Source organism: Mytilus californianus, unplaced genomic scaffold (assembly GCF_021869535.1).
Source record: "Mytilus californianus isolate M0D057914Y unplaced genomic scaffold, xbMytCali1.0.p SCAF_3, whole genome shotgun sequence".
Classification (NCBI taxonomy): Eukaryota; Metazoa; Mollusca; class Bivalvia; order Mytilida; family Mytilidae; genus Mytilus; species Mytilus californianus.
In genome coordinates, this window is record NW_026262679.1 from 44,331,620 (window position 1) to 44,348,989 (window position 17,370).

General features: G+C 31.8%; 1 protein-coding gene across 1 annotated transcript in view; it reads left to right on the forward strand.

The window, feature by feature from the left end:
• The window catches only part of LOC127734647 (major facilitator superfamily domain-containing protein 12-like), a 38,778-nt gene that overhangs the window by 17,742 nt on the left and 3,666 nt on the right, over positions 1–17,370 (forward strand). The window contains exons 3-10 of the mRNA XM_052244637.1: positions 240–447; positions 4,309–4,429; positions 6,254–6,460; positions 7,552–7,644; positions 8,450–8,542; positions 11,591–11,764; positions 12,406–12,500; positions 13,844–13,974. Of these exons, the coding sequence (XP_052100597.1) occupies positions 240–447; positions 4,309–4,429; positions 6,254–6,460; positions 7,552–7,644; positions 8,450–8,542; positions 11,591–11,764; positions 12,406–12,500; positions 13,844–13,974 (1,122 nt within the window). The remainder of the gene's footprint in view (positions 1–239; positions 448–4,308; positions 4,430–6,253; positions 6,461–7,551; positions 7,645–8,449; positions 8,543–11,590; positions 11,765–12,405; positions 12,501–13,843; positions 13,975–17,370) is intronic.

Consider the following 17,370-nt stretch of genomic DNA (forward strand, 5'->3'; position numbering starts at 1 on the left):
GAAGAAAAAACCTGAGGAAATCACAAGATTTCCAAATAGAGTGAAACCAAACTAATTTTTCGTTGAGTGAATGAAATTCCTACATAATTAATGATTATTTATTTATATATATAGTTCTGATCTCCTCATATACAACTTGAATTGAAGAATCAAGAGAAAAACTGAAAACATCAACAAAATTTATTTTTTGAAAATTTTTATCTTTAGGTATAATACATGTATTGTGTTATATATTTCAGGTACTTTATGCGTAATAGGAAGTTTTCCTTTTGTCTTTAACAAGTGTATAGAGTGTGAAAATTCTGCAGACTGGGCACAATTTATATACTATGCACCATTTGTTGTCATTTTCCAGTTTGGCTGGGCGTCTGTACAGATTAATCATTTATCTCTCATACCAGATCTAACACCAGACGAGGGAGAGAGAGTAGAATTAAATGGAATGAGGTAATTCTATTGTGTCATTACTCAGACTATATATACATATATATTACTAGATACTTATGCTGCATTTTTAAAGCCGTTTGAGTAGCCAGGGGCGGGCAAATTTTTATATCTTAACTTATTAAAGCAGATTTATATAAGGTTGGGGCGGGGTGTGTCAAACATCATTTTAAATACTTGCTTCTTCTGGATCTTAGATAGTTTTATTAAAACTTAAAGAATTGCTCTGCCTTTTGAAATTGTGGTTGTATTTCATATTTTAATCAGAATCATTTTTATACGACCGCAAAAAAAATTTGTGGTCGTATATTGGTATGACGTTGGCGTCGTCGGCGTCGTCCGGCGTCGTCGTCCGAAGACACATTGGTTTTCGCACTCTTACTTTAAGTGAATGGATCTTTTTGAAATTTGACCATAAGGTTAAATACCACAAAAGGAAGGTGGGGATTGATTTTGGGGGTTATGGTACCAACAGTTAAGGAATAAGGGGCCAAAAAGGGGCCAAAAATAAACATTTTCTAGTTTCCAGACAATAACTGTGGAACGGTGTATGGATCTCTCTGAAATTATACTACAAGTTTCCATACCACAAAGGGATGGTTAGGATTTGCTTTGGGGGGTTATGGCTCAAACCGTTTAGGAATTAGGGGCCAAAAAGGGGGAAAAACAAGGTTGTCCTGGTTAATGGACACATACTTTAGTACAAAACATAATTTAAAGCAGTGTAAGGGAGATAAATCAAATACATCATTGAAATTATCTCCCTTACACTGCTTTTAAATTATGTATAAAGTAATGGTTAATGAACAATAAAGATAATTTAAAACAGTGTAAGGGAGGTAATCCAAATACAACGTTTTGGTTACTTCCCTTATACTGCTTTTAAATTATGTTTAAAGAAATGCATATTTATAAAGGAAGACCAGTAAAAATATCTGCAAATGTTGCATCTTTTTTTTTTACCAAAAAATCCATATGAAAGATTTGACACTATATTTTTAATTCTATTATAAAATAGATTAAGTTAGCACTATGGTAAATTTAAATGGGTAATTATGGTTGCCAACTCCATTGGAAATTTGAATTGAGATTATGACCATATCTTGAGGGAAAGAATTTTTTGGGGGAAAAAAGGGGGGGGGGATAAAAAGAAATTGTGGGGGGTCAATTTTTTCTCATTTCAGATTTCAGAAATTAAAAAGAATTATTCTTCAAATATTTTTTTTTTTTCAAATTTCAAATATTGAAAAATTTCAAGAAGTAATCTTTAATTGCACAGTATGGCGCATTAGATTTGTAAAATCTTTGATCACATTTATTCATTTGTTATGCCGCATCTAACAGTGTATTTAGATTTTTAATTTTGGGTCCAGTTTTCAAATTGGTCTACATTAAGGTCCAAAGGGTCCAAAATTAAACTTTGTTTGATTTTAGCAAAAATTGAATATATGAGGTTCTTTGATATGCTGAATCTAAACATGTATTTAGATTTTTGATTTTTGGCCCAGTTTTCAAGTTGGTCCAAATTGGGGTCCAAAATTAAACTTTTGTTTGATTTCAACAAAAATTGAATATATGGGGTTCTTTGATATGCTGAATCTAACCATGTATTTAGATTTTTAATTTGGGTCCCGTTTTTTAAATTGGTCTTCATTGAGGTCCAAAGGGTCAAAAATTAAACTTAGTTTGATTTTAACAAAAATTGAATTCTTGGGGTTCTTTGATATGCTGAATCTAAACATGTGTTTAGATTTTTGATTATGGGCCCAGTTTTCAAGTTTGTCCAAGTTGGGGTCCAAAATTAAACTTTTTTTGATTTCAACAAAAATTGAATATATGGGGTTCTTTGATATGCTGAATCTAACCATGAATTTAGATTTTTTATTTGTGGGCCCCGCTATCAAATTGGTTCATATTGAGGTCAAAAGGGTCCAAAATTAAACTTTGTTTGATTTCATCAAAAATTGAATTATTGGGGTTCTTTGATATGCCAAATCTAACCGTGTTTTTAGATTTTTAATTTTAAGTCCCGTTTTTTAAATTGGTCTACATTAAGGTCCAAAGGGTCCAAAATTAAACTTAGTTTGATTTTAGCAAAAATTGAATTCTTGGGGTTCTTTGATATGCTGAATCTAAACATGTGTTTAGATTTTTGATTATGGGCCCAGTTTTCAAGTTTGTCCAAGTTGGGGTCCAAAATTAAACTTTGTTTGATTTTAACAAAAATTGAATATATGGGGTTCTTTGATATGCTGAATCTAACCATGTATTTTGATTTTGGACATTGGACCATAATAGGTAAATTAAAAAAATTCAAGTTCTTAGACCACATTCTTTCTGTGTCAGAAACCTATGCTGTGTCAAATATTTTATAACAATCCAAATTCAGAGCTGTATCAAGCTTGAATGTTGTGTCCATACTTGCCCCAACTGTTCAGGGTTCGACCTCTGCGGTCGTATCAAGCTGCGCCCCAGCGAAGCATTTTATTGATTTTGTAGTTTTTCATATTAAGACACTGTCCTTTGCTATTTCTTCAGGTGTAGACTACATGATGGGGAAAGCATCCACGAACTACAACTCCTCCTAAACTAGCAACTGGATTTAAATAAATTAATACAGAAAATGCTGTCCTTAATGTCATAATATATTTTTAATTTAATTTTTGTTCTTAACCATGTTAACTGGTTTAATTTCCAATTGCAAAACATGAGCTAAATTGGCATTCTTTCCCATTATCTAATTTTGGACTGAGTTCTAACTGGTAGGAGCAACATATAAGGAGTCTTCATCTGAATTTTTTAAAGTCTTATTTAAACAAAAATATGGAGATATGGTAAGATTGTCAATGACACGAATCTATTCAGTGACCAGAGACTGATGGACAGGGATGTAAACTACTAGTGTACCTGTCTCTGTAAGGCATTCAACAATGAGGAAAATCTACTGTAATTGGAACAATCAATTCTGCCTGCTTATCAAACATCTGATTTATAAACTATTCAAGGATAAATATAGATTTTATCTCTACATCCAGTGAGATAAAAGTCATGTCATGTGCTTCAAATAATTGAAATTTAACAATTTGACTTCGAATGGAAAATGCTATATCCTTTCAGATGCAGTAATAGTGGTAGAAAGTGCTAGGTTATATAGATGATTACATTCCTTTTGTGGGCCATCATTAGACAGGGACAATTTTATTGAAATGACAAAATCTGACCCAAGCATGACAGTTAGTGTCATAATTCATGTAATTGAATTTCAACCAATGAATCTAGCTATAAGGCCAAAAAATAATATATGTCTGTTTAGGGTTCCCCGACCGTCCCTTATTTGAAATCAGTAAATCACTGACCCTAAGCCATTTTATTTCCGTTGTAAAGGAGAAAGATTAAATGAACTCGTCTCAAAAGCATAGGTAGACATCCCAATGTTCATTATCATGCTTATGATAGCTGTTTTAAGGAAACTGGCGACTAGTGTGATGAAAAATTCACTTTGCCGCCATTTTATTTCCAACAAAAACCAAGGGAAATAATTCAATCATTAAAGATACAGGTTAATTTGGCCAATGGACAACTCGAACCATGGAAAAACGGACCACATAACTCAAAATTATGTTGCAAAAAATGAAATGAAAAAAAAAATAAATAAAATGAAAATACTGACCTACCTACCATATTTTTTTGAATGATGTAACCCTAAACAGACATATATATATTTTTTGGCCTAGACAAGGTGAACTGCATGGTCAGAGAAACTATGAATTGCATAAGAATTTTTTTTTTAGAACCTCTGAAAAACATTTTTGGTGGTGACTACTGTTAAACATGTTGAATGTGCTTATTATTTAATTTTTTCAGATATGCATTTACAGTTATATCCAATTTAATAGTATTTGGTGTGTTTTGGTTGTTATTTGATCTGAATGATGGGAACAAAGATGCTACAATGTTAAATCACACAGATAGTGATAGATTTAGGGTAGGTTTAGTACTGCTTCAATGTTAGACCACACAGATAGTGATAGCTTTAGGGTAGGTTTAGTACTGCTTCAATGTTAGACCACACAGATAGTGATAGATTTAGGGTAGGTTTAGTACTGCTTCAATGTTAGACCACACAGATAGTGATAGCTTTAGGGTTGGTTTAGTACTGCTTCAATGTTAGACCTCACAGATAGTGGTAGATTTAGGGTAGGTTTAGTACTGCTTCAATGTTAGACCACACAGATAGTGATAGCTTTTATAAGGGTTGGTTTAGTACTGCTTCAATGTTAGACCACACAGATAGTGATAGCTTTAGGGTAGGTTTAGTACTGCTTCAATGATAGACCACACAGATAGTGATAGCTTTAGGGTAGGTTTAGTACTGCTTCAATGTTAGACCACACAGATAGTGATAGATTTAGGGTAGGTTTAGTACTGCTTCAATGTTAGACCACACAGATAGTGGTAGATTTAGGGTAGAAAATGAAAGGATATGGAGTAAATGTACATGGGACAAAATCGCACACAATACATAGAAAACATAGAAAATTATCAATGAACAGGGCTTTTATTCCAGTTCTTCATCTTGACAGTTGATGTATGGTCTTCAACAATGAACGAATCATTCATACCCTACAACAAGATCAAGACGGCCCCTAGCGTCGACTTAAGTGGTACTATTGATAAAAATAAACCACAGTTCACCTTCTTGCTCCACCCGCCTCGGAGTGCCAACTTGTGCGATGCTTGTGTACGGTTTAGTACTGCTTCAATGTTAGACCACACAGATAGTGGTAGATTTAGGGTAGGTTTAGTACTGTAAAGACAGTGATAGGTTCTTAAATCTTTCAGCAATTGTTTAGTTTTAGGCCTTAAGCCACATAACAATTGATGGATGATAGAGACCAGATAACTATAGAACATGAAAAATAAAAATTATAAACAAATTATAAGACTAGACAATAGAACAAACAACAAGTCGTTAACCTTTAATCATTGAATGATCAACAACATAGACATTGATTGATAAAGGGTAGGTCTTAAATTTGGGAGATGTCTATACCAAGTTTTGAAGGAACTTTGCTTTTACTGAATTCAAGTAGAGTGTCAAAAGAAAAATTTACTTGATTGAAAGTTTGGCTGGTGAAGTTCTTGTCTGCAATAAATATTAGCTTAAGTTATAATTATTGTTTTAATACATTAACTATAAAACATTGTCTGTTGGTGTAATTTTGTTGTAATGACCCTACTTCAAAGTACGGGGTATGCTGATTTACCTCTGTTCTTCTGTCTGGAACATATTTCTGTTGCATTTTTCCATCAACTGCAACTCATATCTTTTTGATATATGACACCAAGCTTCATTTGGTAATACCATACCAAGTGACAAGTTTTCAGTGCCTTGAATGTTCTTCATTCAGTAATATCTTGAAAATTACATTCACACATATGTATTTTCATCACATTTTTCTCAGAAGGTACAAGTCATACATGTAGCTTCGTGGTATATGACACAAACTTCATCTACTTACCGGGAATGCCATACCATGTGACACAATAATCATATCATATTTCAGTTCTTTCTCTTCGTTGCCAAATACTTATATCTTTAAAATGTCATACACATGTCATATTTGTATATATGAAATGTTCATCATATTTTCCTCAGCAACTGCAAGTCATACCTTAGTGATAAATGCTAGGGTATGATAAGTGAGCAAAAGCTCATGGTACATCTTGTTTGTTTTGTTTAAATGTTTAAGATAACAATATGCTTATATTTATCAGTATTCATAAAAAAACGCATATTTTTTTGTAGAATCTTGTATTCATTGCAGTAGCCATAGGGATAGTTTTTAGTTTTATATTTCACATGGTTGTTAGGGAGAAAGTGAAATGTAATCAAGAGTTTGTAGGAGAGGAACCTGGATCATCAGAAAATTTAGTTTCTACCATCGAAGCTTCTATGCTTCAGAAAATATTAATGACGTGGAAATGCTGGTTAAAAGAAATTCAGTTTTATCAGGTAAAATGTTTAATGTTTTTCTTTCCTAATGTTTAGTTAAGTGTATATCAGCTATCTATTTTTGTCTCACCTGAGGTGAAAGTCACAATAGAGAGACTTCAGTCTTCAGCATACAGGAGAGTTTGAAAGCTACTCATCATAAGTAGATGTACTGGTATATTTCCAGCCTCATTGATAAAATTAGAACTAGATTTTATATTCAAGTTCAGTTGTCAAATACCATGAAGCAGATAATCAAATAGCTGTCTTGACAGATTTAATTCAAAAGTAGGTTACAGTAAATTCAGAAATTATTGGGAGGTTTTTATTATTGCAAATAATGCGACTCCTTGAGTATCGCAATGATAAGAACTCGCATTCTGATATCTTGTACATATAGCTTTGTGTAGCTTATCCTAAAATCGCAATAATTGAAATCGTCCATTCTTCAAATATAGCAATAATAAATGCACTCAATAATTTCTGAATTTATAGTATCATGATCTACATTTTATACTATAGAATAATGTGTTGAGGTTTTACTCTACTTATCATGCTTATTGAACATTTTTGATAACAGTGATGACTATTTATTGACAAACTGGTAAACAAGGGTAACTTTGTTATTGTAGATTAGCCTTTATTTTTATGCCCTCGCCGTAGCGGAGGGGGCATTCAGTTTTACCCTTGTCCGTCCATCCTTACGTCCCAAAGTTGGTTTCCATTCTCTACAAAAAATAATATATGGAGAATGTGTTCATGAGACACATGATGCCCCCGCTTGCATATCATATAAAGTTATAAAGGGACATAACTAAAGAACAGTAAAAGTGACGCTACCCAAATTTGTACTTGATCTGAGTTTTGTGGTAATAAGTATTGTGTATAAGTTTCATAACATTTGGTTGAGGCAAACTTAAGTTCGAGAACGGATATGAAAAATTCAGCATTTTTTCCATTTGTAAAGGGCATAACTCTTAGACCAGTAAAAATGACACCACCAAAATTCAAACCTGATCTGTGTTTTGTGGTAATAAGCATTGTGTATAAGTTTCATAACATTTGGTTGAGGCAAACTAAATTTATTTAATGCTTTTGTTTTCTTTTGTTAGATTGCTGTTATATATATGTGCACACGACTATTTGTAAATGTATCACAAATTTACCTGCCTCTTTATATCACAGAAACATTGGAAATGGAAAAGGTAATATATATTTAAGTAGATAATAAACCTCTAAAATTAGATATATCCTGATGAAGGAATGATTAATCATATACAAAATCTTAGTGAAGAATATTTTTCAAAATAAAATACATTTCTAACAATGTTTCAACAATACTGTCTCATAGAATTTCCTCACATAGAAGATTGGTATCCCACTAATAGTAATAAATACACAGTATATATCTTGAATAACTAATCGGTTTCTGATTTGAAAGCATCAATAAAAGATTTTCTCTAATTCTTCGTCAATTTATCCCTTTCTGCACCCATTGTATAAAAAAATTTAATCAACGTGTGGTTCGTTTGATCTCAGTTCTTCATTGGTTAAAATCCAATTATGACGTCGAATTTACTTGCTTTCCTCTGAATTTCCTATTGTGACGGCATGAAAAAAGGCAACCATGCCTGATGACGTCACCTAGAAAGAACACATCTTTTTACAGATCATTCGAAAAGACGGAATAAGTTTGCCTGCATATTGTTTGAAAATCATTAGAGAAACAGATTCCACCACCAAATCTCGTGTAATACGATATTTATCCACTCTCGACAGTTAAATTTTAAATATTTCAAACGCTCGGCAAGCCTCGCGTTTTAAATTTGAAAATTTAACTGTCTCTAGTGGATAAATATTGTATCACACTCGATGCAGTGGTAGAATCTAAATATATCCCATGAAATCTAAACAGCAGCCAGTCTACTTCAGTATTACAATGTTATATTAGAAAACTCTTGACTCAATATCTATAAATAATCCGTGAACTTTCTTTTGTATAATCTATAGGACAATGTAGCTGTAATGCCTTTAGTTGTTTATGTCAGTGGATTTTTTACATCACTTGTTATGAGACCAATGAATAAGAAAATAGGAAGAAAGGTAAAAAAATTAGGAAGGATAGAAACTTTTGCTTTGACTTCACATAAATATATTCTTATGAAATAGATTGAATGAACAAAGTTTGTGAAACTTCATTTTTTTTGTGTCAGACATAGTACCCTATGCAAAGCAAATCAACTTTAACTTGTTCCAAAATTAATATTATTTCTGATGACAAATATTACAGTTTAAACTTGAAACCAGTGCCATATGATTTGACTAACTACCTTTGTCACAACAATGTACCACAGTTACTCTATTTATCAGTACATAACAGTCAGGATAAGACCAGTGCACAATGTTAAACTGATTGGTCTGATGAAATTTAGTGGTCAGGACCTACAGGTTTAAGCGAATAAAACAGAATGAGGGCTAATGAATTCTGTCATTGGACTTTAACCCAAGTCAAATTGAACTGCTATCATTAGCTGTTTTTTAGCTGTTATTTACCAGTTCTTCATATTTTTAGCAGTCTTTCAGCTGTTCTTAGCAGTCCATCTTATAGAATTTTGAAAAACTGCCTTATTTCACCATTTCTTAGCATTCATCTTAGCATTCATCTTAGCAGTTTGGATACCTTCTAAAACTGCTGTCAATTTGTCAATTGGACAACAGTTATGACAGCAGTTCAATAGCAGTTTGATAGCAGTTTTGGTTTTAATCTCTGTTATAAAAATGCTTGGATCTGGCTGTATTTTCAGCTTGAAAGTAAACCTTTATTTGAAGATTATTTGATCATTTTCAAATGTGTATTTTGGCTCCAAGCTGTGTGTAAATGCTTGCTAATGAAAAACTATATTTTTGTCAATTATAAGGTTTAGTTTAGGCTAAATGGAATACTTTCACACACCTGCAGTACAGTAAGTTGAAGTTACAGTTAATGCATGTGAATTTTCTGACATAACTTTGTAGGGGAAAACAGAAACCATACAGAAAGTCCCAAAAAAGGGGGATAGTTGTTTATTCAAATAGAATATCTGATGTTTACAGGATTGTAATAAAATACTAGCATATAATTACAGTTCAATATGTTATTTATGAAAATGAAAATATGAATATTTTAATAAAATTTTGTAAAAAAACGAAAAATGAATCATATTCAAGAGTTGAAAAAAGGGGGAGGGAATATTAGGGAAAACTAGGCCGCAAATAGCTGATTGGTTAATATTGACCAAACAATCCATTTAATTAAGTTAATATATGTTACTTAGGTTTGATTCAGAAAGTGGAAACATAATATATTACATGTATTAAGATTTCTTTTATTTAAATCCGAAAGAGAAAGAGGAGATAACTGTTGTCTTTTGGTCCACATAAAAAATATATATCGTTTGTATATTGTATATAGAGAGAAATTAGTAGTACATTTGGTAATTAAATAATAATAAAAAAGAAATAACTTTTAATCTGAAAATCACTTAGTCAAGGTAATTAATAGTTATTATAATCTAGTAACCACTCTTATTGAATAAGTTGCTTTTTAAAAGCACTGATATTTAAAGTGCATTCTTAACTGTTCTTATTATTCAGCCACTTCCATAATTAATAAGGGGTCTATTCTAAGGCCAGTTAAAGTACCGGTACTCAAAAAAAAATTGTTTACACACCCTTAACAAGTCGGTTATTGGATTGAAATAGAGTAATTTGATTGCAGTTACTGCTCAAATTACAAATATAACATGTATTTTTGAAATTTCAACAAGACTTACAGTAAAATTAGATATTTTATTTTTGCATTCATATCTTGTACACAGTTTATTCATGTACCTTTGTATTCCAACTTTTGACAGATCTGATAGCTTTCCATAGCAGTTATTAGCAGTTTAGAAAACCATATTAGGATGTACAACTTAGCAGTTTCTATGAATATTCTTTATTGATAGCTGTTATTATAGCAGTTCTCATGAATATTCAGAGAAGATAGCAGTTTTTGAGTATCTCATTTAAATTTTTCGTCAAAAATAACTGCTTAATAACTGTGAAGGCTAAATAAACTGCTAAGAAACTGCTGTGGAATGCTATTGGAATGCCTATATGCAAATTAACTATTGCCTTGAATTTGGCAACTGTGAATGCTAATGAACTGCTAAAGAACAGCTGTCAAGTAAGAACTGTGAATGCTAATAAACTGCTAAAGAACTGCTGTCCACTTTGACTTACTAAATTGGAATTAATTTAGTTTGACATTTCTGAAATATGACTACCAAATATTGAGCTATTCCATACAAATGAGTGCTGAAGGGTTACAGAAGGAACTTCCAAACCCTCACCTAACCAACATATTTTGAATAATTTTGCACATATCAAATGAACATACAACTATAAATGAACCATGACCTATGTCTATAACCAAACCTTCTTAACCTTCCACATTCATGTCGGTTGAATATCCCATTCCAATTGGCCTATACATGCCAGATGCAAATGATACTTATTAAGCCAGAAGTTCAACTGCCGATACATTGAACTCAAACTTACACCTGAGACCAATCTAAGATCTATCTTTAAGATAGGCCATGAAATACTAATATAGAAATAAGAAGGTGTGGTATGATTTGCAAATGTGACAACCATCCACCAAAGACTATAGATTACTATAGATTGCTATATTGAGGGTATAATATTTATCCTTAAATCATGTAAATGGTTGATTGACAGCGTGAACTGTTTAAAAATGCACTAATTTTAATCTGTTTAAGGGAAGAGATTACAATAGTATAAATTTGTTGTCTAAAAAATTTCACCAATGATACTGAATAAATGGCCTTCTTTTACTGTAAGGGTCCCTATACTTTTAGAGTTAGGGTTCATTCATGATTATGGTTAGGTTAGGGGATGTTGTAGGTTAGGGTTAGGTTTTAGGGTTAGAGCTAGTGTTAGGTTTAGGTATGGGTCAGAGTCAGGTTTGGAGTTAAGGATAGTTAAGTATAGCTCTATATGGGTTAGGACCCCTAAAGTAAAAGAAGGCCGAATAAATTCACAGTATATCCTTCCTATTTATAAATATTAGAAACTTCCAAAAAAACTTCAAACACAATATGTTTACAGGCAACATATTTTGTTGGGATTGTGTTTGGTGTGTCAGCCTGTATATGGATGTATTTCCTAGAGAAATCAACATCCAAACAAACTTATGGTGCTGCTGTTTTACTGGGAATAGGAGGATCGACAATGCTGGTTACCTCCCTTTCTATGACTGCTGATATGATCGGAGAAAACACAGTAAGGAATTACTAACATCATTTGCTCAATATATTATCAGACAGCTTATGGCATTTGAGAATCAAAGATGTGACATGAATTTGAATTACAATTAAATTTATATGAAGACATTGTGAAAAAAAACAGTATAACTTGATCGAAAGAAGAATATACAGATTATACAATTTTAGCCTTAAATTTGAATGAGAATGATTAAAAATAACATTATTTTTTTTGTTTTTAATGTTAAATCTATTCATTTACTTTTTAATACTTATTTAGAAATAAGCACTTAATCATAAAACAATTTTACACAAAAAGACATGAAAGAGGAAATATCTTATCAAAATTAGAATTCACTCTAAAATTTCTCAACTTTTGATTTATGAGTAAATATTAAAAAGTTGCTTACCTGCCGTTTATTATGTCTCCAAAAATCAAAGTGTCAGAAAATCTAATTGCTGTGGTTTTACTTTTATGTATTTATTTACCGACAGTGCGAGACCCTCATGGGTAGTCAAGGTCGTTAAACATCCCCTAGTAGTAGTATTTATTTGTGTTTCATTTATATTAAAAGAATAATAAGATGTTCGTTTAATGTGAATTAAGGTTTTTTAAAGGTATTTTTGCTAATGTAGAAGTGTTTTGATTTTCTCTTCCAGGAAAGTGGAGGCTTTGTATATGGATCAATGAGTTTTACAGATAAATTATCAAATGGCATTGCTGTAACATTAATCCAGTTTTTACATCCTTGCACGTAAGTTCTGAACTAAAGCATACACTGCAAATATTTAGTCTTGTGGATCTTTGTATAGGAAAAGGCAAACAACTTTTAACTCTGTAAGATCAAATTGAGTATTATTTTGGAGAAATCATTTTCATTCTGCTATTTACTGACAGTTTTATACACAAAATTATCTTTACAATGCAACAACTTACAGATTATTTGATAAATGAAAACAGTTTTACACTAGTCATTTTTTGGGGCCGTTTATAGCTTGCTGTTCGGTGTGAGCCAAGGCTCCTTGTTGAAGGCCGTACTTTGACCTATAATGGTTTACTTTTACAAATTGTGACTTGGATTGAGAGTTGTCTCATTGCCACTCATACCAAATCTTCTTATATATATATAGAGTATATTAAAACTTTCTGGAACCTGTACTACTTCTATATTATGGTCTTGCTACTTTCTTAAGAATCACCTTTTTACGTAATTTCTGGTTAAACACACAGAAAGCTGATTGTATTTATTTTTATACAGATCATCTTTGACATCATGTACAATGTTAACAAACAATACAGTCTCTAGGTTGCACTTCTGTAAATATAGACAAAGCAATTTTCCATAGGAACTCATTTAAAACCTAAAACTCTGCCACTTTTACTATGAAGTTTCGTTAAAAATTATATCCTAGAATCAAAAGCTCATATGCACTACTACTTTTTCCAAAGGTCAAAACATAGGGCTGTGCGGCATAATTTCAACATTTATATGCCTCAAACTTCTAAGAGTTTAAACTTGTACTAAAATTATGTACTACCCCTCCCTTCACTTTTGGGTCTTTCTCGGAATTCAATTTAGTCTCTATCCATGTGTATTTATACTGGTAAAATTCCCAAGTTGTGTCTCTATGAGATGAAACAGAGATCATATCTGGGAACCAGTAGGTAATATTAAATATCTCCCCAAAAGAGGTGTGGTTTGTGAAACAGCTGTTTTAACAAAGTGCAACTTATAATTAAAAACTTATTTGTGCCAAAAAGACTTCAGGATTTCACTTTTGATTGATAAAAAAATGTTCTAAAATGCTTATAAAGTGTAAGCTGTCAGCATTGTGCTAATGGCCGAATTAGTTTTCTGAATTCTCTCTTAACATTCACAAGATTTTGTCCAATCAAGCTGTCAATCAAAACTTGTCTTTATCTTTATTATATTTATGATATTTTATTTTATAATATAAATAAATGCCATACTTTATTTTATTTTATAAGAAATGCCATAATTTATTTTATTTTATAAAAAATGTCATGATTTATTTCATTTTATAAGAAATGTCATAATTTATTTTATTTTATAATAAATGTAATAATTTATTACAGAGCATGTTGTCCACATTGTAATGAATATTACAGAACCATCTTAGCCTTTGTACCTGCCAGTGTAGCAGTGGTGGCATTTGTAGGTTTATTAACATTGCTACCTACAAAGTTAGGAACACGCAAAAAACATTGTAAGTATCATGCCTTTTATGATTTCAATCATGTATACAAGTAACTTAGGTACCTAGGCAAGTTGATAAATAATGTCTTTTTTTTTTACCAACAGATCGATTAAGGAGGTAGACCTAGGTCAAATTACTTAACTCTATAAAAAATCACTTATATGTTTGTGCATATCATTTTCATAGATATATACTTAGCTTTTAAGAAACACAGATTATTTTTGATTCTGTTTCACATGGAAGCTTACAGAGCGTAAATGAAACTAATTATAAACGCATTTCTGATTTAAAGAGTTATCTCCCCTAACATATGTCTACCCCAATACCACCAAACATCCAGTTTCATGTGAAAATAGGATGGAAAAAATGTCCTTGAATTTGACAGGAATATGAAACTGCATTTCATTGCAGAAAAATTTTTCTGAGTCATAATAGAAATAAGAAGGTGTGGTATGAGTGCCAATGAGACAACACTCCATCCAAGTCACAATGTGTAAAAAGTTAACAATTATAAGTCAAAAGTACGGCCTTCAACACGGAGCCTTGGCTCACACCGAACAGCAAGCTATAAAGGGCCCCTAAATGATGTGTAAAACAATTCAAACAGGAAAACCAACAGTCTAATCTTTATAAAAAACGAGAAACGAGAAACACTTATGAACCACACCAACAAAAGACAACCACTGAAAAACAAGTTCCTGACTTAGGACAGGTGCAAACAAATGCAGCCAGTTTAAACATTTTAACAGGTGCCAACCTTCACCCTGGAACAGTATTGTAACATTACAACATAGAAAGACACACTATAAAATATCAGTTGAAATGGCTTAACTCAATCAAAAAGACATATTAACAAAAACAAGTAAAAATAAACTGAACGAATAAATTTGATCTATGACACAATATAAATACAATATTAATAATAAAAAAGGGGGAGATGTAAAACAATGTCCAAAAGACAACTATAACCTTGGAAAAAATGGCGTTAAATTAAATAACGTACACAGGTAAATTTACAAATAATAATTTTGTAGTTCGGAGTACTGAAATATTTTTTACAAAATAAATAAATTTGTTGTTCATAGTACAAGAACAGAAGTGAAAATTTATCGTCATACTGAATACTGGTTACTAAAGCTTTTGAACAGGAAAAAAAGGGATGTAAAGTTGCTGTGTTTACCTTCAGTGCAAGTTATTTTCTTTTATGCAATGGAATGTTTAGTGGAATTTTAACTGTAGTATTGGACCATATGAAAATTTATCCATGCAAAGTATTTCTTTATTTGAAACAAACATAAATTCTTCACAATATTTGGAAAAATGCCAATTTAACAAAGACTTTAATAGGGGGAAAACAATGGTGGTATTAGTCTTTCCTAGATAATATAGTAATTTGCTAAGAAAAACAACTGCACTATAAGTTGCTCAGTGAATGGACATGTGTTAATTCTACCTATTACAAAAATAACTTGAAACTAAGATAGAATAAAAAAGTACAATAAAAGCAATTAATTTTCAAGAGAAATGCTTCATGATGTTTTTTGATAAGATTGGTTTTTGAAATATCTGAAAATTATGTGTTCTTTTCAATTGTCATTAGACAGGATTATATTTTTTTAAAAGTCGTACTAACTAAAAGTTTGAAATGTTTTTAACAGTAGTTGACAGGTAAATATTTTTACAGCTCCATTGAGTGGATGTCAATGCATGTTTTATATGGAGAAATCCAACAGTTGCTTATGACATGTATTTGCATACTAACATCTCTGTTTAATCAGGATCTGTTTGGGAAGCTCATAGTTGCTTGTCATGTATGTTTTATACAGTCAGGATAGTTCAGAGATATCCCATAGTCGATTGTCATGCATGTTTTATCCAATCAGGAGGGGTTTGGAAATCCCATGGTTGTGGAGTTCGTCTTGTTTATGTTTAAAAGCATGACCTATCTTTAAGATAAAGCGTTTAGTATTTGTACCTGGTGGATTAGCTTGGAGACTTTTTATTGGTTTTTACAGCAGGTCTATCCAATTAGTAGTAAAAATTAAATCCCACTGTTAATTGGTATACATGTTCATGACAGTGGCGGATCCAGAAATTTTCATAGGGGGGGCCCACTGACTGCCTAAGAGGGGGCCCGCTCCAGTCATGCTTCAGTGATTCCCTATATAATCAACCATATTTTTCCCACAAAAGGGGGGCCCGGGCCCCCTGAAAAACCCTCTAAATCCTCCTCTGCATGATGTTTATCCAATTAGCATTAGTTGGATGAATTCCATGGTTGATTGTCATGCGTTGGTTATTTTATCCATTTAGTTTTGTTTTGTTACTAAATTTATGCTAATTCATGCTGTTGCCAAATAGTTTTCTACATTTTTGACAGAAAAAATGTAATTATCATTTCTTCACATTGTAAGAATCAAATAAACACTTGTTTCATCATTTCCAGTTGCTATTTAACAATTTACTAATTAGTTAGTTAGCATAGATAGTAAATTCATGAATAAATCTCTTTCATTTATATTTAGAGGACATTTTGTGTGTTTTTGTCTTCTTCAAAAGCTGTAATAGACTTCTTAAGTGGATCAGATTTAGTTATTCCAACAAACTTTACGTAATATCATTATGGTTATGTATGGTCCTTGTGATTTTTATTTTACTACAGAATATTTTAAACACGTAAATTTCAGCCTCTGAATTTAGTTTAAATTACTTGTTCTTCTCTTTATCTATTTGTTTTTCAGCAAAAAATGCTTTCAATGTAGCAGTAACACTGGTTTAAAATATTGCTTATAACTATTCGAAATTGTTTTTGTGTGCTTTCTAGCAAAAGCTCATTTAACTTAAGGTTTAAAACTGTAATAGTACTAATATATCCATTGCAATTTGGTCACCAGTACTTACATTTCATGGATGATATGAAAATAAGAAGATGTGGTATAATTGCCAAATGACATAGAAGAAAGCAACTATAGGTCACTGTCTGGCCTTCAACAATGTGCAAAACCCATACTGCAATAAAAGTCCCCAAAATGATAAATGTAAAACAATTCAAATGAGAAAACTAACAGTCTGTTTTATGTACAAAACAATAAATGAAAAACAAATATGATATACAGCAACAAACAACAACCACTGAATTACAGGTTCCTGCCTTGGGACAAGCACATACAGAATGTGGCAGGGTTAAACATGTTAACTGGCACCTAACCATCCCCCAGACTATGGACAGTGGTGCAACAGCACAACACAAGAACAAACTGTACAAAACAATAATCAAATTTTCATCCTAATTTTGGATATTGATCATGGTTGGTCCAATTGTAACTAGTGATAACTGTGTTGTCTATTTATTATTTTTGTCAGCCATCTGTAATAGACATTTTCTTTATAATGTATACATTTCAT